This window comes from Aulonocara stuartgranti, assembly GCF_965226115.1.
Source record: "Aulonocara stuartgranti genome assembly, chromosome: 13".
NCBI lineage: Eukaryota > Metazoa > Chordata > Actinopteri > Cichliformes > Cichlidae > Aulonocara > Aulonocara stuartgranti.
The window spans coordinates 8,114,086-8,139,551 of NC_138949.1; the positions used below are offsets into that span (position 1 = coordinate 8,114,086).

General features: G+C 40.3%; 1 protein-coding gene across 2 annotated transcripts in view; it reads left to right on the plus strand.

Moving 5' to 3' along the window:
- inpp5a (inositol polyphosphate-5-phosphatase A) overlaps nucleotides 1–25,466 on the plus strand; it is a 155,333-nt gene that overhangs the window by 68,857 nt on the left and 61,010 nt on the right. For both annotated transcript variants that reach the window (XM_082556407.1, XM_082556408.1), the window contains one exon: nucleotides 23,869–23,932. In XM_082556407.1, coding sequence (XP_082412533.1) covers nucleotides 23,869–23,932 — 64 coding nt within the window. The remainder of the gene's footprint in view (nucleotides 1–23,868; nucleotides 23,933–25,466) is intronic.

Genomic DNA, 25,466 nt, shown 5'->3' on the forward strand with positions numbered 1-25,466 from the left:
GCTGGCACAGCTGAACTAGATTTTCTTCTTTGTTGGTGTCCCAAACATTTGTTCTAGCTGTACTATCGACTCAATCAGCGCATCCCTTCACGCTGCCTTCCTGTTGTTTAGTTTGTAGGTGTAGGTCATAGTAGCAGTCACAATTGGATGGTGAGATTAGCTTTTGCAGGTCAACTTTGTAGCTGTCTGATTGTTCAACACAGGACTGCTGTGTTTGAAGCCACAGCCAAAGATGATCCCATCACTCAAGTCAGCTTTTGTCTCAAAGTGTGCTGTGAATAATTGCCCTTGGTTTCATGTGCTTATTCATAGTCGGGTTATCAACTACAGTAGAGTGCTTTTGTAGTGCCTGTAGATTGGAGGGGCAAGCACTGACTTGAAAGCTAAACAGCTGCTGCTACTCAGTGAGGCCAGCAATGAGAAGAATCAGCCTATTTTATTAGAATATTTTTATTGCTTTAGATTGCCGTAGAACACCTCTTCAGAAGCCGTTATATTGCTCGCCACAAAAAAACACCCGTCTTTTAAATAAAAATGTAATTTTACCTCCCAGAATTCAGGAGTTGCTGGTGGCCGATGCTGATTAGCGCAGCTCGGCCTGTGTTGTGTTCTCTCCCGATTGTCTCTAACTTTGTTGTTGTCCTCCACTGTGTGCATGTCTGCAACTGTACAAATGACTTACGGAAACAGGTACATGTCATGAAATCAGCCAGCGATGGCTTTTTGGCAAAGGTGAAAACAGAACTTAAGGCTTTGCTTGGCGTTGAGCCATTTTGACTGCCAGCATTTTCTAAAACAGCATGAAAGGTCCAGTGCAGATTTTTTAAAAAAGCTGGGGGGGGGGGGGTGTGTTTTTGAGGTCCTCGATTGATTGCATTAGCTGCACCTAGATATCATGAGGTGGAAGCCATCTTGACGATGAAGGCTAAACAAAACAACAACCTCTCCTCTCTCTCAGCTGACAACTCCCAGTGACGGATATCGAGACGTCTCCAATACACGTAATGGACTTGGCAAGACCTGAGGTGGCTGGACTCGGGTCTTCTACTGCACTTTGTCATCCAATCACCTTATTCTAATGCTATTGCATTGTTTAGTCAACCAGCCGTCCATTTACATCAACCCATAACCACACAGCCACACCACAGGAGCACTTAATAGAATTAGCAGGTATTGTGCAGCACATTTTAAACACATAGACCATTTTAAACACGCACACACGCCAACGCACTCACGCACACTCAGTCACTCCCTGGGCTCATGATCCCCTGTTTGCCGTCAGAGTAATGGCATCCCAAGCTCTGCATTCAGTGTTTGCCTCTCACCTTTAACTTGCCATAACTCTATACTTTCCCCACTGCGGACAGTTTATTCATTCTTTTAAATGTCTAGCCAATATTGTTGTCATGTTTATGTTATGTACTACTTATTAATAGCTCGTAAGGCACATTTGTTGCATTATTAAATCATTTTTCACTCGCTCTTCATTAGGAAACAGGAAGCCGAAGCTCTCGGCTGAAACAGCCGGTTAATTATAGGCCTCATAACTTCCTAATCTGGTTTTAGGGAATGTTTGCGACTCTGTTCAGCTAGCCAGCACATAAATAGACAAAAATGAAACGGCCACATGGCTGGGAATTTGCAGTCATATGCCCTCTTTTTCCCTTGACTGAGTGCTTTATTTTCCTCTTCAAACCTCAACACTCCACTGCCATCTTTGCAGACAAATTGCTCTCATATGCTTCTCCCTTATGATTAACAGGGAACAAATTCACATCAAATAACCCCTGTATTGTCTTTAAGCCTCATTTTCTAATGACATTACATAGGGCATGTGTAAGTTTATTTGGAGTGACTCATCTATGGGGTGAGGGGAAATGAGCAATCCCTTTGCCGCCCCCCCCACCCCTCTGTTGAACTGTTACCTATAAAAACAGCTGTACGCGCTCAGTCAGAGGGTGTTTCCTGCTCGGTGTAATAACAAGGCCCTTTCTCCTTGTCCCATTCCTTGGCCGATTGATTTTTGTTAGGAAAATTAATGCAGTCGCGCTAAGGCTGTGGAGGTCAGAGGGAGACGGGCTTGAACAGATGAGGGGCGGTGCTGGGTAAACAGAAAGGAAGGAAACAGCTAGGGGACCCCCAGACTCTGTCTGATGAAACTTACTGTGCATTTAACGAAGGCGGAGCATGCAGTCGCTTATGATGTATTGCCTCTGTCCTGTTTTATGCACACACCAAAATAAATCTCTTATGACTGAGCAAGCAAATATACATGCCCATTTATTGACTGGGCTCACTCATCCCATGTTGTTTGGCTTTCTTGGTCTTGTTTTATGTTGTGTGTGATTCTCTTTATTGCCTTGACATAAGCTTAAAGGCAAAGATAGATCCTTTACACTTTATGAGATTCCTTTAAAAACTTGAGTCACGACAGTCGACTTCTCGCAGTCAGCAGACCCTTTCATTTCATGCAACTCCTTAAAGATTAGATGCTTAGATGCTTTGTTTGTGTGTCCCCCCCCCCCCCCCCCCTAAAAGTAACACAATCATCCCAATGAATAGACATACCTCTGTTTGACCCCATAACATATCCAAGTGGTGCCTTTTATAAAGGCATAAAGCAAAGCATAACCATGTTTCAGTGAATAATGTTTCCCAAGTGGGAACCAATCTAACACAAAGGGTGCCCCAGTCAGCTGGCTCCCTGCACAAGTTCAAGCCACAATAGCACCCTGTGTGCACCATGCTGTAGATAATTAGCTACTCATTAAAGAGCCCTCTTATTAGATTGGATGTTATGCTCTTTCAGTTAAATTCGAGCTCTTAGTTTTAACAGCCTAATTACATTTCTGAAAAGACGAGAAAAAGAAAAAAGACTTTTCAAAGCAGTCTCTGGCTGAATAGAAGTGATGCTTTTCTGCGAATTCAGAGATCCAAATCTTCTCTTCTTTGACTGTGAGATTGTAGATTTGAGATATTAGGAGCATAAATCTGTAGGAGAAGCTAAATGTGTAATTGTACAATGTATTTAATAGTTTGCTTTTAGCTGATATTCTGTACCCTCTTTATTGGCTGTACAACGACTTCTGTTTGCTGAAACAGCTGGCTAATCATCAAAAACCCTTGGTTAGCAAAATGCTGTGCATGCACTGTGTCTCAATTCATGGATCTCTTTTGGTAAACTTGTGTATTTTCACAAGTCAAATTCAACAAGCTACTTGTATCTGATGAGATACAAATATTGTTTTTTTTAGACTTACCTATTCTTAACGTAGCCGTTCACACCAACCGTGTAATTTCGCTAGATGTAATTGTGCCATTTAGTTTTTGGATCTAGGAAAAAAATTTCCTCCCATTTTTTTTTTTTGCAAATAAACAGATCTGACCATCAGACTGCTGCATTTGGCAACAACTGTACTTGTAACTCAGAATTTGTACTGAATATATAATCATATGGAAATAATAAAATGTGTATGATACATGTGTGATCCCAACTCTGCCAACAAGAACTCAAACTGCCCCACCGACGTCCTGAAATATGTACAAAGGCAGTCACCACCTTTAACTTTAACTGAATCTCCATTTCTTTCTTCTGTTGTTTAGACACACTAGGACACCAACTCATCATCACTTGATGTTGTAAAGACCTTGAAAAGATCCCACTGAAGAAGTATAGAGTCCAAGTTCTGAAACTAGTTGGATTAAACTAGATTTCTTTAGTTCTAATGCAGAGGCAATCTTTTCCAGGCTGTTATACAACGATGCACTTAAAATAGCATAAAATGCATCTGCAACTCCTTGTAGGTGCACTGCTACAATCTGGAGGTGGCTGTAGCTCAAGAATTAGAGCAGTCCTCTACTAATCAGAAGGTTGTTGGTTCGATCCTTACATACCAAAACATCAAGCTACTGAATGCAGAGTTCGTCGGAGTGGGAATGTTCGATAGAGAGAAAAAAGTACTTGTATGAACATGTGTATGTGAATGGGTAAATGCTCTGAATGCTCAAGTTCTATGAGAATTAAACAATTTAAAGCTACATCTTTATGGTGTCACCTGCAAAACCACAGGCATGTTAATGTAACAGATGTAGTGTACACAGTGTATTAAGCTCCGCTTCTATGCGACATGAAGATCAACAATACATTACCACCTGGTCATCTGTCGAGCACTCAAAGGGGGAGACCCAGGAGACCTGCTGCAGACCTGCTCGGGCCCCTCCAAATCCTCTTTTCTCCTCACATTTCTGTGGGTGTGATATTTACAGGAGAGCAGGCGAGGGTTTGCTGCCACTCTCGCCCCTGGCACAGGACCTCTGCTCCCTCGCAACTTAAAGCTGTCTTTTAAGAGAGGCCATAGGAACAGCCGGATGCTGTGATTGTACGGATAAAAAAGAAACATCTGCGTAAGAAAAGTCCCCCTTTTTTTATTTATTATTATAATAATACAATAAGAGGGGAAAAAAACGCATGACATAATTTCTTGTTATCTAAGAAGCTAAGGCTGCATTTACATTTGCTTTTCATGCAGCGTCCATGTGCTCTTAGGGGCGATGCACTGGAGTATAACTAAGCTAGCATGCAGGATATCCAACCATTTAAATCAAGCCTCTGGGAATTTTACATAACACATCATTGGAGAGCATTGGTTTTTACATAAAGACAAAGAAGGCCACAAAGAGCCACCGGACGGGCGTCTTAGCCTGAGACGAGCTGCTGCGTGTGTTTTTGCAGACTCCTCTAAAGCTTCACGGTCCTGTGGTCACTGTTGTGCGGCGAGAACGCCTCTGCTCATACTCAGACAGCACACAGACAGAAAGCTGCTTATTTTTTTTATACATCCCAGGGGGAAAAAATGATTTTTCTGAGCACGACCTCAAAACTGAACCCTTTGCTCTGATGGGGTGACTACCCGATCCCGAGCGTTGCGGAAGCGCTCTTGAGTCTTCGCGCCTTAGGAAATACTGTAGGCTGCCATCGATTGTCCCTGTGCAGCAGGAGCTGTCATATTTTATAGATGTTTCATGGGATCGCTCATGATCTAGACGATGTTGCCTTCATTTAGAAAGAGTTGTGTTTGTACTAAGGGAGGAGGAAGGGCTCTTGATGCAGAGAAATGGGGACCTTCGTGATAAGTTCTTCTCACAAGTGACAAAGTAGTGCCACTAAGATGCAGCAAACGAATATATTTCATTATGGGGCTCTGGAATAGAGCTGTTTCTCATTGGGCAGCCAAGGATGCCACTTTATCATTACAAGGCCACATGAGCGAGCTACAGGCAGCGTGGGACAGAATCAAAGCTGCCACTGGACACAAGCTGACTGATTACTTTTCCAGCTCACATCACAGCTCTGACAGCTATCCCAGCATCCTCAGGGACAGTTGACTTTGCTCAATACTGATTATTTGATATCAAAAGTTGCGCCCACTCTGGCCCAGATGTTGACATACTCTATATGTGTTAGAGTTCAGCTCAGATTTTAGCATTGGGTCACTATCAGCCCAGGAACCAGTGATCTAGTCATAGAAGCAAGGTGGAGGTGTATCTTTTTAAAAAACAGCACAAAAATATAAATTGTTATCAGTTCCCACTGTTCATCTGTCAGAATTTTCTAGGACTTTACCTGTGGTAAATTTAGTTGATTGGACATGATTTGGATCCATAGTGTACATTGTAATGAATTGTCCGTGAACCTCAGAGACAGGATTGTATTGAGGTGGTATAAAGATGAATGCAGCAATTTACATCCTTGATGTTAACCTGCTCCAGAGCACTCTGCACCTGGGGACGAAGGTTAATCTTCCAACAACCCTAAGCACACAGAAGATTACAGAAGAAGAGTGGTTGCAGGACAACTCTGTGAATGTCCTTGAATAGCCCAGCCAGAGACCAGACTTGAACCTGACTGAACATTTCTGCAAAGATTTGAAAATGGCTGTGCACCGATGCTCCCCATCCAACCTGCTGTTTGAGGTTCTGCAAAGAAGAATGGGAGAAAGTGCCCAAAAACAGGTGTGCTAAGCTTGCAGCATCATACTCAAAAAGACTTGCGCATGTAATTGCTGCCAAAGGTGCTTTACAGAAAAGGCTGCAAATACTTATTTACATTTTTATAGTTTAGTTTTTTAGTATTTTCAATACATTTCCAAGAAAGTCAAACAAACTTTTTTGAGGTGAAAAATGAATTTAATCCATTTTGGAATAAGGCTGTAACATGAAAAAATGTGGAGCAAGTGAAGCACTGTGAATACTTTCTGCACGCACTGTGTGTGTGCGTGTGTGTGTGTGTGTGTGTGTGTGTGTGTGCGTGTGTGTGTGTGTGCGTGTGTGTGTGTGTGTGTGTGTGTGTGTGTGTAAACTTTTCAAACTTCCTTCCAGTCTTAATATAACTCCAGTGTTCAGTTACAATTATATTGCTTCCAGTCATCCTACAGCCTGTGTGATCCTAATTTAATCAGTTCTTTCACAAATGAGTCCTCATGAATAGGCACAATATTGAATCAGATAAAAATATAGATTGATGAACAGTCCATGACAACATTAGCAGCCTTTCCAAAACGCGGGGTAGAGGAAAAAAAAATCAATGGGCTCAAAGACCTGTCATTTGCATGGGCCTCTTCCCCTAATGGGAATACTTTTTATAGACGGGGAATTACAAGTTGAAATATTCTTTTTGATTATTGGACATCCATAGCCAAATATGATTTACATTAATGAGCATAAGTATATTAAAGATGTTGTATCCCCAGCATGCGAAACAATTGAATAATGGCTCTGGCAACCAAGCGGTGGCTTGAGAAAATAGAGAGGAGGTAATGTCACTTTAATTACTAATGGATAGCCTAATCCAGACTTTGATTTTTCATCTTTAGCAACAATCTAATAAGGCAAATATTCATCATCTTCATATCCCATTTTGAAATGAGGATTTTGTCGAGCACGGACAACACGGTTATTTAGAGAAAGTGGCCGTTTACGCCGGCCTCTTAGATCAACGGTTTATTTAAAGTTGATTTTCCTGTGAGGAAAGAAGAACGGTCCTTTCATGCCCAATTGCAGTTGTCTGAAACACTTAGAGTTGAGAAGTTGATCTTGTTAGGAGGAATAGACGTTGTATGATTCCCCTTTAGATCAAAATAATAATTGTCCCACACATTGCTCTCCGGTGCTCGTCAAAGAATACGCGTTCCATCCCGTGTTAGTAGTAGTTGGGCTTAAATCTAGATTAAATCATGCACTGTAGCGTTTTGACGTGAGATCATTAATGTTATATATTTAGACACCAATCTTATCATTGTGTTATATAAATCATGGGGCTAGGTGACCTGAAAAGTGCTTTGATAAACTGCTCTTTTCAAAAGCACATCTTTTCTTTTTTTCTTTTTTTTTCGAGGAATCTTAAATGCTTTGATAAATTTAGGCAAATTATAATATACAGCTCTCAATAGATGTTTTTTAATGTCATTTTGATTATAATCTAATGTACTGCCTCTCCGCTGAATCATCTTACCTCAGAAACATTTATTTATAAATTCATTACACAAGTCCTGACCATGACTATGAAGGACACGCATATGGTTCTGAAAAATGAAAGCAAATCAGAAGCGCCGTAGACCTGCAACCTTTTAGTGGTCAGCAGGGGAAAAAGCCTGCAAATCTCTGACCTCAGGAAACACTTGTTTATGGAGTTAGTTCATAACTATGAACGCTCGGTTTCCACAAATAGTGAAAATGCACTGCCCGAGGCTTTAAAATGAGTCGTTGAGGTCAGCGTGGAAACTTCCATCTTTTATATACAGTCTGTGATCACTACGTGTGGATTGGTTGGACCGGTGGCCAACTCTGTCAGCATATTTATAAAACATTTGTGTTAAATTTGTTTTTGTAAATGACTTAACGTTGCCGCTTACTTACTTTTCCTTTTGTACTAGGTGGTGTTATGAGACGGACTTGTCTTCTTTTTTCTTTATTGTGATAACGTGGAGTAGATAGAAGTTAGAGTAAAAACAGTTGTCCAGTCTGTCAGCGATGTGTGACCCGACAGTGCAGAAATGTGTATTCGCTAGCAAAGGTGTGTGCCCATTTGTTTTAGTCACTTTTGGTTTTTTTGTTTTGTTTTGTTGTTTTTTTTGGTTTCTTTGAACAAAACTTCATTTGCGTATTTACATTTGAGAGATAACATCGAGGATTTTGTGCAGGCTGAGCAGACATTTCATAAATTGGTTTGTGAAATACACCTACTGTTCTGCAAATGTTAACGGAGTTTTGAAAGTAGCTGAAAAAAAGCCTCTCCTTTATATTATATTAAATGACCCGTGATTAATTATAACTGTGTAGTCTGAACTAGTGTGACCAATTGCTTTTTTTTCATTGGTCCCAGGGCAGCAAAGCTTTTGCAAATAAGCCCAGATTCCTTTAAGCTAAACTGATTAAACAATATTTAATCACACTGCTGTTTTCAGTCTGAAGTGATTCTAACAGAAGCTGACATGCAGTGTAAATATCCCCTGGCATAGGGCCAATCTTAAAATTGTGTTTTGCACTGAAATTATGGATAAAGAATTTGCTAGAGGGATTATAATGAAATCGAGGCAATTTTGGATTGCTTCTGAATTTGGAGACAAATTTAAAACAGAATGGCCAAAATCAACGCAGCACAGGCAGAGATATCCTGGCTTTAGACGGAATTTAGAATGTGTGGTGCACCAGATACATCCTACATTTCCCATAATGCAACTCAGTAGTGTCTTTATTAGAATCCCTATTAGTTTTAAATGCATGCATTGGGTTGTAACTCCAATTCATCAGCAGAAATAACCCTGTCTAGGCTATTTGCTTCTATGTGTTTTGATTTGGAGACTTTGTCAGGCTACATAAAGTCAACTTAAAGGTGAAACAGGCTTAAATCTGTGGTGGCCCTAATGTCTCCCCCCCCAAAAAAAAGAAAAAGAAAAAAAAACTACATACAATACAGTTTTATTTCTATAGGACATTTAAAAACCAGAAAGGCGCACCAAAGTGCTTCACAATAATACAGAGAATCAACATAAATCAATTAACAACAGTACAGATCGGGCACTAGCACTAGCATAGACAGAAGGTAATAGACCGGAAGAGTTAAGTAAAACAGTTATCGAACCTCAATTCAACAGGAAGGTCAGTTCATGAATACAAAATATCAACTAAGAAGTTAAAAACCAGCAATAAAATGAATTATAAGTTTAATAAGGGTATTAACCGTACGGGAAAACCAGGTTAAATAAGTAAGCTTTCAATCTTGATTTGAAGGATTGGATAGAGTCTGAGGCACGAATAGAAGCAGGGAGGCTATCCCAAAGTTTAGGTGCAGCTGAAGCAAAGGCACGATCGCCTCTGGTCTTCAGCCTAAGCTTAGGTTGGGCCAGGAGTAACTGACCTGATGATCTTAATGCTCAGCAAGGAGTGTACAGATTGAGATCAGTGAGATAACTGGGCGCAGTATTATTCAGAATTTTAAAAGCGAGTAGCAAAATTTTAAACTCAATGCGATATTTGATTGGTAACCAATGTAAATCGACAGGAGCTGGAGTGATAGAATCAAATTTTCTAGCTCCGGTAAGAAGGCGAGCCGCAGCATCCTGAACAAGCTACATAAAAAAAAAACATTAAAAAACACGCTAATAGAAACACAAAATGACATCAACACTTTGTTTCCTGTAGTGTGAAATGTTGTGTCCTGCACCTTTTGGGCAACTGGATAAACTGGAGTCCACAATGCAAATTAAAAAAAGCACAAAGTTGGTTGTTAAGTTTCCTGCTTTTGGTCCCGCGCCTCATTTGCAAGGCGTACCTGCATCAAGCAGCGAAAAAATGCCCTCACCGTGGCTCCATTTAATTTTCTTTAACCATGAATTTATGCTCGCTCTTCTGCCATGCAAAAGACGGTTTTGCCCAACCTCATTAAGAGGTCACCAGCGGCTCAGGCCCCACAGGTGTAATCCCATTTACTTTGATCCTCAGTTTTTATGTCCTCGTTAAAAGCTGCTGAAGTAGCAACACGGTATTAGTAAATACGCAGCTGGAATATATATGAGCATTAATCATTCTCTCTATTGAACAGGCCACTGCTACCTTTACTGGAAACTGGGGAGAGGGCAGAAATGACGCTTTCAAATTCAGACGTTTTCCTTTAATTAGTAGTGCACCGAGGTATTTTTTTGTTTTTTTCCAATAAGTTTTAGAGCATGCATTGGATCAAAATGTGCATCATTTCTTTTTTATTGTTTTATCAGAAGACATTTATTCAAACCACTCTGTATAAAAATAAAAGCAAGGTGCTATTACTGTGTGTATCGAACATTTTTTAACAAAGTTATCAAAGTCTTCCATCAGGATTATGCTGAACCAGCCAATGGTGTGGTCTGGAGCACAAAAAAACAAAAAAACAAAAACGCAGCATTATAAAGTAGCTCTTTTAAAGTCTGAGTCATATCATGTAGACGCGTATTCACTTTTCTTTTTTTGTTGAATGTCATTGCTGTGATGGTTTTATTGCTTTAGACCCCTATGCCGGGCAGGTTAGAGGAGCGACTGCACGACTGATGAGCGTGGCAGGAAATTGGCAGATGGAAGCATCCATTTCACCGCTAATTAGGGGGTCCAGAAGCCCGCCGACTGACAGGGTTCAACCGGGCAATGTAGTGCCTGCCAGCTCCCATCCCGTGCGCTTTATAAAACGCTCTTTAATTCCCCGGCACAATATCATTAACTTTGTAAGTGGATGAACACAATGGACAAGCAATTTAATTAACTTCTACCATTGAATGTTGGAGGGGAGACTAAATGAAATTAATGCACAATATTTCCCAGGGAGGCAGCCAACCTTGGGAGTGGGTCTGGATTGTTGGCAGGTCAGGCACTGCCGTGGGTTTGGCCAATTATGCCTTGTTTAGACCCATCCATAATACTTTCTTCAAAAGAAAATAAAATCAGTGGTTTCGAGATCAATCATGAGCGTGTGTCGCTCTGCATTCTGGGAGATTTTAGAATAATGAAGTGGAAGCCCGGAAACACTCTGCCAAAAGCTTTGAGTCAACAGCGCTAAAATACAGGTATCATAACTGATCCGTGCAGAGCCGGGGGGGCTTACTTGAAGTAGACGATCAATAAATGCCTGAAATTGGGAAATACAGGAAAAGGAATACGGCGATATGTCCGGCGCCGTCACGTCACATGTCGTGTTGGAGGATGAAGCCTGTTATTATTTTGATCACCCAAACTTTTGCTTAAATAGGTCAAATATGAGCTTTGTTATTAGTCTAATGTGTCTTAGTGAAATTGAAGTAAACTTGTAACAGGTTTATGCTCTAGTTTAGGAATTCAATGTTTCAAATAGATTACAGTACCTACAGTTAGAGATCTGCCGTCTTACTTTTACTTTTATTTTACTTCAAATAACTTGGTTTACAAATAAAACTCTGTTTTAGGCCGTCTTTATATTACACACTACTAGTGTGCTTTGGTTGGCATATTTTAATAGTGCTGTCCAAAATGGAGTATAAAGTCCTCACTATGCACCTGTGACACTTTTACTGTAACCGTGTTTCACTGCTGTGCTACTTTTATTCTTTATCCTGCTACTGTAACACAAAAATTTCCCTGTGGGATTAGTAAACTGCCTTCTTACCTACATACCTACCCAACGAACCATTCAGTCGTTTTTCACAACTGAAGTTTTGTTTGAAACCGCAGATCACAGCTGCGCGCGAGAATGCTAATTATCCAAAAACCTGCCCAGCGAACGAATGTCCCCATTACTCATTATTATCCTCATTACTTACTGTAGCTGTATAAGCAGTCGAAATGAGTTTCAGGTGCACTGCCAGAATCTGAATCAAAGATCTGTGGTTCCTCTTTTAATTCTAAGGGATCAATACTGGTCCTGCTTTGCCCTGTAAACCAATTTTCTAGCAGAGCTCGCACATGATTTCCTTCCCAGGAGAAGCAGAAGAGCATTAAGGGAGAGTAAGCTTAACTTAAATCTTAATTACTGTAAAATAAGTAAATAAATTTACATTAACGTGCTTCCTCTAAGTATGTCTGTGAACACCCTAATTCCTTGCCTGCGTCCCTTACCTATGGTCCCCAGCACACACATCCCAGAGACAAGGGCTTCTTCAGGACGTGACGGATGGCTCCAACACTCGAGCCGCTTTCAAATCACAGGAAGTGACAGAGGAAGTTTTAATGAGAGTTTTGTCTGTGTATCCAGTCAGGCCTTCCAGGCAGCTGATGAATAATAGACACTGTGGCTCAATACTCTGAATACTCAATCAATGGCACTGGGAGAGGGCCTTGGCAAACACATATGGCAGCCTGGGGTGGGCGGCGGGCTGAGGAGGGGTAGAAAATACTTCTCCATCTGTATCTCCAGGCTGAAAAAAAAAGAAAAAGCAAGCCACCTCTATTGATGCCTCTCACTTTTGTGCCAGGGTGTTTTCTTCGCCGGCGATGACAAACAGGCTGTTTGTGCGGTATTGGAGGTTTGTGCAGAGAGGCTCCTGTGAAGGTGCTCTTTTAGTTCTGGATCCTGCATATCAATGGGTCCCTCGCTGGGATGTGGAGGGCGGATCTTGAAAAAGATCTGTCAATTCCTAAATCCAGTAGCTGTTAGAGCACACAGCATGCAGTTCTATTGTCTACTAATGGATTTGCCTTTTGCACTTTGATTCAGTGTGCTTACAGTTTAGCCATGTATAAATGTTAGAGTTTAGTGATTAATGGGGATATCATGTACCTATTAGTCAGAGCTTATGTCTCTGCTTCCTTCTCTGAGCTGTGTGGGGCTAGCATGTGTGCCTGATGTATTGCAACACCATTTCTTCATGACAGCATATCTGATTGACCTTTCCGATAAGACTGTGTGTGTATGTGCGTGTGTGTGTGTACACATTTGTGAGTTGTTTTTGGGGGTTACGATTCTGCGTGCAGGTTTGTGTGGACGTGTGGCATCACTCGTGATTTGTCAGATGCGGGGGGCTCCAGGGATTTCTGAGCAATGAGATATAAACTGGAAAATAGCCCATTCTTGTCTGTGCTCTCCAGAAGGCAAAATGCCACGGAAAACTCTGAGGAGATATTTCTCTGCAGGTGGCTGGAACAAGCTTGTAGTCCACAGACAGATAACCCTCATTGCAGGGCAAGTGTCATCACTTTATAGGATTATTATGCTCTAATCAAAGGCAGTATTATTTTCACCTTCATAATAATTTCGCACTCGCCTAGTTATTTTAAGGGAGTGTTTTAAGGGAACACAAGCATTCGGGTTACGATACAACCAAACCAAACAAGTTTTATTAACCAAGCTTACTTAAAATTGTTGCCACATGGTTTTCTGTGGATTGACTAATGGATTAATAGGTCAGTCACTTCAGCCCTCACACGCACCCAGTCCTCCTTTGCACTGAGGAATTCCAACAAGCACACTAACACTCTGTTTTTCCTCCTCATAAAATGGTTTAGTGCCTTGGCGTAACTTGTGGCTTGTTTATAACCTCTGTCATGGCCTTGATGTTGTTATGTTCCCACAATTCATAAATTCTTCAAGTATTTATGGTGCAATCTTATCAGTGAAGGAATGACTCCCAAATTACAAAAACAGTTCAGTTCAGTTCAGTTCAGTTCATTTTTATTTCAAACATTTCAAACATGTGCCTTCACAATCATTACAAAATATCATTCCATTATTTGTTTGAAAAGGAGTAGGCTGAAGTATTTACTTATTTGTCCCTACCCCCTCAAGTTTTACCTCTCATTCATTTAATTTTTTTTTGTCTTAAATTAAACAAACAACATATGAAACATATGAAGTAAAACAAAACATAACATACATAAATCAAAAACAAGAAATTAGCAAGCCCCACCACAGTATAGTTTCTTTCATATGAAAAATACAGAATGTGTATATTTGCAGATACACAAGTTATGGAAAAACAACAAACCAAAACAAAACAAAAAAAACAAAAAAGAACCGCAACACCATTACCAGCAACATTACCGTCCTGGGTTAACCCCGTTTTCTTCATTCTTATACTTATTTAAAATTAGGTTTTTATATTTTACTTTAAACTGTTTTATGTTCCATAATTTAACTCCTGCAATTGAGATTGACATAGTTCTTAAAGTTGTTCTAGCACTTTGTATTTTTAAATTCCATTTCCCTCTTAAGTTATACCCACCTTCTCTTTCTATGAACAATTTACAGATTTCTTTGGGAAGCAATTTATTTCTTACTTTATACATTATTTGCGCTGTTTTAAGCTTCACCAAGTCTTGGAATTTAATAGCTTGCATTTTGACAAAGAGTGCATTTGTATGGTCCCTGTACCCTACATTATTTATTAATCTAATGGCCCTTTTCTGTATTATAGTTATTGTTTGTGTGTTACTTTTGTATGTGTTTCCCCAGACCTCTACACAGTAGCTCATATATGGCAGTAGTAAAGCACAGTATAAAATGTGCAGTGCTTTCTGATCCAACATATGCTTTGCTTTCCCCAGGACGGCAATGCCCCGTGCCAATTTCCCCCGAACATAAGTAATGTGTGGCTTCCAACAGAGCTTGTGGTCAATGATCACCCCAAGAAATTTTATTTCATTTACTCTTTCTAAATATACATTGTCAACACATATTTCTACTTCGATGTTTTTCTTTTGGTTTCCAAACAACATAAATTTGGTTTTATCGAGATTCAATGATAATTTATTTATATCAAACCACTTCTTTAATATCGTTAATTCCTGTGTGATCATCCCCAAAACCTGTGGCAACTCCACACCTGAACACAGTATATTTGTGTCATCTGCAAATATTACAAACTTTAAAATCTCCGATACTCTGCAGATATCATTTAAGTACATAATAAACATTTTTGGACCCAGTACTGAACCTTGAGGTACTCCACAAGCTATATCCATCAAATTAGATTTCTATTCATTTATTTGTACATATTGTTGCCTATTCCCTACATAGCTTTTTAACCATTCCAAAACCACTCCCCTAAACCCGTACTTTTCCAGTTTTTTTAATAGAATTTCATGATTAACAGTATCAAACGCCTTCTTTAGATCTAAGAAAACTCCGAGCGCATACCTCTTATTATCCATACATTCCGTTATCTTTTCCATTAGATCTATCAGTGCCAAAGCTGTTGATCTGTTGTTTCTGAACCCATACTGACTATCTGTCATTAATTCATATTTTTCCACAAAACTGTCAAATCTTTTTATGAAGAGTTTTTCCAGTATCTTAGAGAACTGGGAGAGTATTGACACTGGTCTATAGTTTGTAAAATGATGTCTTTCACCGGTTTTGTAAATGCGAATAACTTTAGCAACTTTCATTTTTTGTGGAAAAACTCCTTTTTGAAACGACAAGTTGAATATATATTTTAATGGTTTTACGATACCATCAATAACTGTCTTTACCATTACCATATCAATATCATTCCAGTCTGTACTGGTTTTGTTCTTAAGTCCTCTAACTATGTCATAAATCTCTTTCTCTTCCACTGCTCTTAAAAACATTGAGCTACTATTCCTTTCAATATTTTCACCAGTGTCCCTTTCTATTCCATCAACCTTTATTTCTTCTGCCAGTTTTGGCCCTATGTTTACGAAGAATTCATTAAAGCCATTTACTATCTCTTCCATGTTATTAATACTTCTTGTCCCTTCTATAAAGTATCCAGGGTAATCATTATTCCTTGATTCATTTTTGATTATTCTGTTTAATACATTCCATATATCTCTTGTGTTATCTTTATTGTGTTCTAACCTTTTAATGTAATACTCTCTTTTACAGGATCTCATTATATTAGTTAATTTATTTTTGTAAGTTTTATACTTCATTTCAGTTTCTATTGTTCTCTTTTTTATGAATTCTCGATATAGGGTATTCTTTTTTTTGCTGGCATTTTGTAGTCCTTTTGTCATCCATGGTCTTCCTGCATAGTTGTGTTTCCTATTGATTTCAATTACTGGGCAGTTTTTATCAAGTAATGTGTCAAATGTTCTTAAAAATCCTTCGTAAGCTTTATTAACTTCTGTTTGTTCATACACAATATTCCAATCTTGCTTTAAAAGTTCATTTCTAAGACAATTTAAGGTCTTCTCTGTTCTTATTCTTTTGTAAATAATCTTATGTCCATCGTTGTTCACTTTATAATGGCATTTATAAGATGCAAAGACTGGTAAATGGTCACTTATATCATTGATTAACAGCCCACTTTTTATCTTTCCTTCTATTATATTTGTAAATATATTATCTAATAGAGTTGCACAATGAGATGTTATTCTGGTCGGTCTTGTTATCAGTGGAAATAAACCGATGCTGTACATGGAATCAATAAATTCTTCTGTACTCTTATTATGATTTGGATTCAATAAGTCAATATTAAAGTCCCCACAAATAAACATTCTTTTCTGATTTATATTTGTAAATAAGTCCTCCATATTATCCTTAAATATCTCAATCTTAGATCCTGGTGTTCTATATATACACAACTGACAATTAGGTTTTTCCTTTTTTCTATACTTATTTCCACTGATAAACATTCCATCACTCCATCAATAACAGTTGTCATTCTTCCCATTCTTTTGTACTTTAGGTTTTTATCAATGTAAAGTGCCACCCCACCTCCTTTCTTGTTGATCCTGTCTACATGAAGGAATTCATATCCATTTATTTTAAAGTCTTCTTCTTTTCCAGGAGTTATCCAGGTCTCCGATATGGCTATCACATTGAATGGCTGTTCAAACTGTGTTATGTAGTCTTTGATGGATTGAAAGTTTGCATATAAGCTTCGACTATTAAAGTGAACCATTGTTATACCCTGTTCTACCTTGAATTCCTTTTTAAGTTGCTCATTTGTATAATAATTGCATTCATTTGTCTTATTGTTAAAGAAATTACAATCAGGATCTATGTTGCTGTCATACATCAATGTCTTATTTTCAATATCTATATGAGTTGTTAGTTGAAAATTGTCAGACATCTGCGTTGGTTGTGCACTTGGACGGTCCCATCATATTTAGCACTGCTTTGCATTTATCAGTTATATTTTTCTAGTTCAGTCATCTCTTTGATGACTAGAACCTTAGCCTGCTCTGGTGTTCCATTTAACTTAATGAATATTTTACAGTCTGACGTCCAAGTTGACTGTATTTTCTTCTGTTTTCTTAATATTCTTGCTTGTCTTGCAATGTCTGCATTTTTCTTGATTAGGTGTTCATTTAAATAAACATTTGTACCTTTTAGCTTTCTTCCTTGCTTGAGCAGTTCTTTTTTCTGTTTTCTATTAACAAAACGAATGATAATGGCAGGTATTTGATTTTTTCTCGGAAGAGGATGGCATCCCTCAATATTTTTACTGTCCATTTCTATACCTTTGCTTTTAAAGAAGGCCATTACCTGCTCTTCCAAAGAGCGTAGCTCTTGCTCGGGTGGCTCCCCTCTCTCTGATGCTGCTACCCGTGCGTATGTCTGATGCTTGGTTTCCAGTCCTGTCACTATCACATCATTTACTCTTGAATATTGTTCCAGATCTGACACCCGTCCTTCCAGCATAGCAATCTTCTTGTCCTTTTCCTCGCTCTGCCTTCTTAGTTCTTTAATATCATCCATTAAATTGAGTATCAGTTTTTGTTGTTTGGAAATTGTTGTTATTTCTTCAGACATAAAGTTTAGGGATTTCTTTATGTCCTCCAGTTCCTCCTCATTAACGTTGCTCCTCTTAGGCGGCATCTTAACAGCGTTAAGGCCCACTGGTTGCGAAGCACCCTTGAGGATTGCCGAAACCCGGCCTGTCCTGGCAATTAACCTCACTGGTTAATTGCCTTCAACTCCTGGGTTTGCTTTTTTAGGTGGCATTTTGAAAATGATGAGATTGGTATTTCCTTGTGATGGCCCGTTGAAGTCACTGTTGATTTACTTGCTGGTGCCTTGCTAGAGGATCCTGGGCCTAGTGGCTGCTGGAGGATCCTGGGCCTGGTGGCTGCTGGAAGAGCCTGGGCCTGGTGGCTGCTGGAAGAGCCTGGGCCTGGTGGCTGCTGGAGGATCCTGGGCCTGGTGGCTGCTGGAAGAGCCTGGGCCTGGTGGCTGCTGGAGGATCCTGGGCCTGGTGGCTGCTGGAAGAGCCTGGGCCTGGTGGCTGCTGGAAGAGCCTGGGCCTGGTGGCTGCTGCAGGATCCTGGGCCTAGTGGCTGCTGGAAGAGCCTGGGCCTGGTGGCTGCTGGAAGAGCCTGGGCCTGGTGGCTGCTGGAGGATCCTGGGCCTGGTGGCTGCTGGAGGATCCTGGGCCTGGTGGCTGCTGCAGGATCCTGGGCCTGGTGGCTGCTGGAGGATCCTGGGCCTGGTGGCTGGTCTCCGCAAAGAATGTTCAGGAAGCGCCTCACGAAACGACTTTTTGTGTTGTTTCCTATGGGACTGCCACTCAAACCTGGGACGGTGCTGCACCTCAGCTGGTAAATGTAAATGGCAACAGAGCGCCACCTGCCATAGTTAAACTAGCTAAAAGGTTTGGACTGAGTGCTTCAGAACTTCTGACTCAGGTTGAGGTTTGTGTTCCGCAGTCATTCATATGCAAACCAGCTCACCATGCCTGTGTGCCAGTCCCTGTTAACACTGAGTTTGCACCTATTAAGCACGAGACTGAGTTCATTAAACAAGACTTTACTTGTGAGAAGCTGCATTTTAAGCTTGAAATAGGCCAGAATTACAACTGCAGTCTAAAATGAGACCGAGTGAACTGCAGTGTTACAGAAAAAAATGGCACTGGAATACCAAAGAAACCAAAGAAAAGATTAAAAACTATAAAAATGTGCTATAAAGACTTCGGTTTATAGACTGTATCCAAAAGATAGCATGCATGTACGTAGTTAGCTTCTAGACTGCACTGACTGAATTATCAGCAGGCTAATGTGAGCTGTTTGTTCATATCTTGGGACATTTGTAATGCCTGAAAACTAACAATGAATACAGTAAAGAGTATATGGGAGAAACCTTCAACCATGATATGAATGTCGACGTTACATCGTTTGTCCACCAGAGGGCACACGATTTCCTTCTTGGCAACACATGTTTGGAATACCACATAGTCAGGCGGAGTGTAAAAAAACAAATTTCACATTCAACTTGATTCTGAAAAATGCACGACACAAATTTTTTTGCTTCGATTCTTCGTTTAAACTTTGTCGTCGCCATGTAAACGCGTACGTTTCACCCACATTTACTCTTAAAGCAGACGCCTGGAAGCACGCCTGTGAGTAAAAAGTTCCCGGGCAGGCCTCGGTGTTTACACAAAAAGACTGAGAGCACAACAGCAGCAATGATGACGATGTTGTCATAATTTAACATGGAGCCAGAAATTATGTTCCCCATTTAATGTGAAATGATACAAAATTTGATTTTAGCTAATATCTAATAATATTAAAAAAATAAAATAAAGGTTGGACTCATTCATTTCATTATTATTATAACCTTAATTAAAATTTACATCATCAGAATGTTATTCAGTGTGTAACCACCACATGGTCCTTTAAAGGCTTACAAAAACACACTCGTTCACTAGCACACAGTAAAATACTATCAGAACTATTTTTGCCTCCCGTTAACGTCTAAAGCCTTCCAAGAAGACAGAGTAAAGGTAATGTTTTTGTGTCTTAGTTGAGATTGCCTACTTTATTGTATTTGAAACTAATGTAATTAAGATTCTATACTTATTTTTGAACATTTTTATTTTTATTTCAAAATGGCATGCACAATGCTGTATGCGGTTTAAGACATTGCAATGTCTAGAAAGGAAATCAATGAGCAGTTAATTTTAAAAGACCTGCAATTTTTCTCTTTTGAACATTTATTATGGCACATTAATAAAGCAAAACTCAACATTACTCAGTTGATGGAAGAATCAATAGAATTAAAATAATCTTAAAAATCCTACGTTGTTCCAGCTCTAAAGCTAAAGCTTCAGTGACAGCATTTGGCCACCACTATGTTGTTGTTGTTCTTGTGTGTGTGTGCGTGTGTGTGTGTGTGTGTGTGTGCGCGTGTGTGTGTGTGTGTTTTTACAAGTCAGAACTGACCACATGTGAACGAGTGGAGTTGTCAGCTGTCATGTGTTGTGGAGAAAAACCCTGGATACAGACCGGGGACCACCACAGGCAGCTAATGATACCAGGCCTGGTCAGGAAGCTGCATGCATGAAAGCTTTAACAAAATCCAAATGTGTCAATTATTTTAAAATAATCCCCCATTTTTAAACCATTTTTTGTATTGGGATGTAATTATACTTATTAGTGCAAGCTATTGGGAGTCTATGGGCCAGTTTCAAATGATCCATCAGGAAATGAAGTTTTTGGCACTGCGCCTTGGTTGTTCAGCCCTAGAGACCTTTGGCATTAAAAAAACAAAAAACACAAGGGCCCAAAGAGCAGTAAATCCAGCCTTTTACAAACAGTCCTCATCCACAGATGTGAATCACTGACTTCTATTGCCACAAGAAGCAGTAATGCACAATAAACACTTAATTGCATCACCTGCTTTCTAATTAACACCCGTACTGCTCGCGTGTTCTCATCGTCGTCCTCTACAAACCCACGAGCTGCACTACAGTGTCCGAGAGGCACTCTGAAGCTATACAGCGATGACACCGGAGTGTGTATGTGTCAGCTCTCCTGGGGACTGGCCCACTCTCCCTTAGCACAGATTGGAGGTGAGACCTTGAAGAAAAATTATTACTTTTATGTTTGCTTTATGGCTCATTTTTCACATTAAACGCAGAAAATCTATTCAGAGGTCACAGAATTCCTGCTTCTCTTCACGAGCCAAAACTAATTTTTGCAGCCCTCGGTATCGATAAAGCATTCAGCGGAGCAAAGTATGCAGGCTATGTACTGCCGCTCTCAAGTCTCTATTTTCCACCAGCCAGTCTATTGGGACTTGTTCAGGCCGTATCTGCTGGGTGGCGGGTCGGTAGGGGGGGGTTCTGGAAATGTCAACCGCACACGTGCACGGAGAGAGCGCGAGCCCAGCCGCCGTGGTGTCAGTGCGCCCTTATCTGTGAGTGGTGCAGCCAATAGGACTTGTGATAAGAGATAGCATTGCCAGATCGAGTCATAAAACCCCAGCTTTTATGGCGCGGTTATTGTCTTTCTGTCTACAATTATAGTGATTACTCATTTCCCCCTTACCTCCCCCTGCGGACCTCATGGTGCACTTAATAGACTGCATTTTACTAATGGAAAATTAAGTAGCCGCTGTGGCAGTGGGGTTTATAAATATGTAAAATATACTTTTAATTATTTCAAGTGAATCTGGCAGCTAATCAATAAAGAGGGACGTGACAAACATACGTTTGACACAGGCCATTGTAAAGCTACTGGTAAAAGATAAGCATGGCCTGTCAGCGCAGTCCAGCCCTAATGAATATTTTGAGCCTGTCATGTAAAGAGACAAATGGATTAATTGCGCCCTGCTAATATAATAGCTTCTTCATGGAGAGTGCGGGAGAGAGGCAGGCAGGCAGAGGAGAGGAGAGGGAGCCCAGCAGCTGCTGCTGGGATCTGAACCCCAGTGTCAGATGAATATTTATTAGGGTTGAGGGTTAAGTAGATTTTTGCGATTACACGGATAGCCACTTAAGCATAGTTGTTTATAATTTATTTGATAATTGATTCATGCGGGTTTGTTTGATGTCATATTAATTTTATATCTGGTAGTCACAGGTGCTGGGGGCAAGTGGAGGTATCAGCTTCAGCTTTTTTTTTTTAAAGAAAATAAAGTTTAGATTATTATTATTATAAAATCTTTATTATAAAGTTTATTTTTTACTTTTATGTTTGGATGAGCTCCACAAAATGATTAATTACTAATTATTTATTTAACCCTTTAACACCAAGTGTGTCGTATTTGAGTTTTTGTGAGGTTTTGGGACCTCTACCACATCAATGTGTGTGTGTTTATCCTGAAAAACAAAAATGCCAAATGTAGCAAAAATGATACAAATGGAAACACATATATGCACATTTATAATTTTCTTTTTTAACTTGTCAGAAGTTTAAAAAAATCTAATTTTCTAATAATTATTTTTGGTTCAGGCTTCAAAATCAGAGACGCTGCCCATCACCGTTCCCCTGAAATAATTAAGTTTTGGGTTTTTTAATAAAATATTATAGTAGAAAATGCTCTGCTTGAACAGATGACGAACACGAGTCTATTTTATTCAGTTTTGCCTGGTAACAAAGTTACACCCTGAATGACTTGCTAACATTTTTGTCTATTAATTTTCAGTTAATCTAGCAGTAAGAGGCACTTTGACCTGGTGGTAAATAGAACAAAAAATGCAGCTGCAAATTAATTTGTAATAAAAATAAAAAAGGAAAATTCCTCTTCTTTTGTAAAAGGAAATATATCACAATAATACGGCATAATGGTCTTTTCACTCCTCTGTGAAATATTCACACAAACAGCAGCAGTTAGCATAGTGGCACCATTTTGACAAATGGCACCTTTATGCCTCCCTGGCCCTGCTTTCCTATCCATCTCTGTGTCCAGGCCCGTTGTTGGCACTTTAAGGTGAAAGAGAACATAAAGACAAGTGAGCACAAATAAGTGTAGGGGGGCCTTCCTGGAAGCTGTCCTCTCGCAATGGGAAGCTGCGACCTTGAGTCCTGCCTTCGCCCAACGCTGTCCCCTCTCATATGCACCCCCCCCCACCCCCTCCTCCTTTTTGCCTCCGTCTGAGCAGGAGAGGGATTGACGGCAGTGGTTCGGGTCACCAAGCGCGGTTCTCATCAATTAAATGTGCGACAGTGTTTTCTGTCGGCTGAACTTATATGTCAAGGAGATGGGCAGGACCTCGTGTTTGTGCTTTTGACAAATCAGCAAATGTTTAATCTCAAGATGTGCTGGGCGCTCATAAATAATGCAGAGGCCAGGCCGGGCCCGAACTCTCTCCCAGCGTGTTGGAAAGAGTGCGGAAAAAACGGGAAAAGATCATGCATTGAGCCCCCCCCCCCCCTCGCTTCTGATTTCTTCTCCTTCTTCCTTCCGTCACATCCACCATTACTCATCTATCATTTCCTGTACATTCGCTCTTATCTTTCTCACTCTTTTGCAATAGTTTTCTCCCTCTACTCACTTACGTTTTAATCTGGTTGCTCTGGTCTTCATAGCTGAAGCTCCGCTCCGCTCTCTGGCTCTGTTTTGAAGGAAAAGGAGACTCGGAATTATCCTAAATCAAAGGTCTGCTATCTCAAAGACACAGGGGATTGAGCTCGAGCTTTGCCTCGATTTGCCCTAAATGTAAAGAGGCCAACAGAAAAGCAGTGTAGCGGACTGTGAACCGCATCAAATCCCCCTCTGCACCACTCTCACTTCTTCCCACAGACTTTGATTGGCTCGTCCACCGACTGGGAAAGTTTCCTGATTGTTCACAGGGAAAATTAAGATTTTAAGCCTATTGAAGTTGATCTTTGCTCATTGAAAAGTCCATCTGAATGTGTCCTTTGAAAGCTCAAATTGTTGACTCGTCACGTTAGAAGACTCCAGAATAGGGTGCACAGAGGCCGCGCTGCGAGCGTACTGTACCGAGAGCACGGTGCACCTGTTGTTGTGTAGCCGGATGGGGTGTGTGTAGTGTTTGTGCAGTGTGCTGTGGAGTGTGGAAGATCTGTGCTGGCTTTGCTTTCAGCGCAGTTTATTAGGCATTTTCACATCAGGTCAGTCCTTTAAACACTGACGGTGTGAAAAGCTTTTGAAGGACTTTTAGCTCCTGACAAAACAAAAAGTTGATAAATAAATGTCTTTAAAAAAGTCTTCTTCTCTTGCAGGCTCTTGGAAGTTTATACTTTATCCACGACTCTTTGAAAAACATCCAACAGTTTGATTTCAAAGGTGAGCCTCACCCCACCTCTCTCCATCACATGACACACATACATCATGACCACTATCCTCTCTTCATTCCCCTTTATCACATTCCTGCATATCACATGCGACCGTTTGCAGGCTATTCCTGCTTCCATCAAAAGCAGTAGGCTGTGATGGGCTTTGAGGATAATGTAAAGGGAGCGGGACAGAATGGTAATGCTTATAAATATTAGGATTTAATTCATACGATTTCGGGCCTACAGTAATGGTGTGCAGCAGGTTATTGGACAGCTATGGCCGTCTCATCAGCCTGCGGTGTCAGAGGGCCCAGGGGGCCGGTGACCACGCTAATTAAAGAGGGGATATAGATGTGGAGCCGCCTCGCTTCCTATTAGACCCAAGTCAGCATTAGCACCAGTTACCCCAGTGAAGGACAGGGCGAAGGAAGGGGAGGGGTCACAAGAGAGAGCAGAGGCGCATTCATGTACCCATGTGCACACACATTAAGATTTGATTTAAAATCACAGCACCGGGCATCTGCAGATGTTAGTACATTAGCAGCTAATCGGGCATAATTTGTTTTAGCAGTCTCCATGTTTTTAAGAGTCAGTTTGCAATTTTAGTTTGAGCACGAAATGCAAATAATAAAATCTTCTGATCTCTGAGCTGGTGGCCTGTCCAGTTGGGCTGGGACTGTTTTAGCCACATGCAAACTTTCAGACAAATTTTCTGAAACTTAGCAGAAGATTTCAAGTGAAGTGTCATACATTTAGGCATTATATTTTTTCTATTAAAATATTTTCCATTAAGGAATTCCAAACAGATTAAAATCCCCCTAACCCTGGGTGGTGTTAGGAGGGTGGAGGAGGGTGAAGAGGAGCCTGTTATTCCCATATCCAGTGCTACGTTTTTATACTTTCACTCTCCTAAAGTTGCCTTGCGTCATAGTAAGGCCTTAACTGGGCTTAGGAGAGGGGTCATCATCATCTGCCTGAAAGAAGTCACTTTAGCTGACTTTAAGTCGCAAACTAAAGATTTTAAACAGCTGTTGTGTGCCTGTGGTGACCACGAAACCTTCTATGACCCCATACAGAGCCAAGAGTTTTAAAAAACCCTGTGAAACAGAGTATTCAGAGCAGTGTAAAGATTGAATTTCTACATAAACTGACATTGTTATTGTAAACTTTGACTATTTTTAACATCAACATCTTTTAGTATAAGTGTACACACGGCCTATGACAGAATATAATGAAAATTCAGGGACTGCAGTGTTTTAAATCTACAGCATTTAATCCACTACAGTGATCCAATAATATCAAAGACAGGCATTTACTCACTTTACATCTCAGTCTGTCCTCCTCGTCCGAGTGCAGGCGTTCCTCATTCTGACCAGCAGGTGGGGCAGTTGTCTGATGAAGCTGAAATAGCTTTAAGAATCAGTCTAATTAGAAGATTAAGACTCACACTTCACTCACACAGTGTTAAAAAAAGAACCTTCTGTGGTTGTAACAGTGTGTGTTTTTCTCCCCGTTCTTCTCCCTTCATCACTGTCAACCTCGCT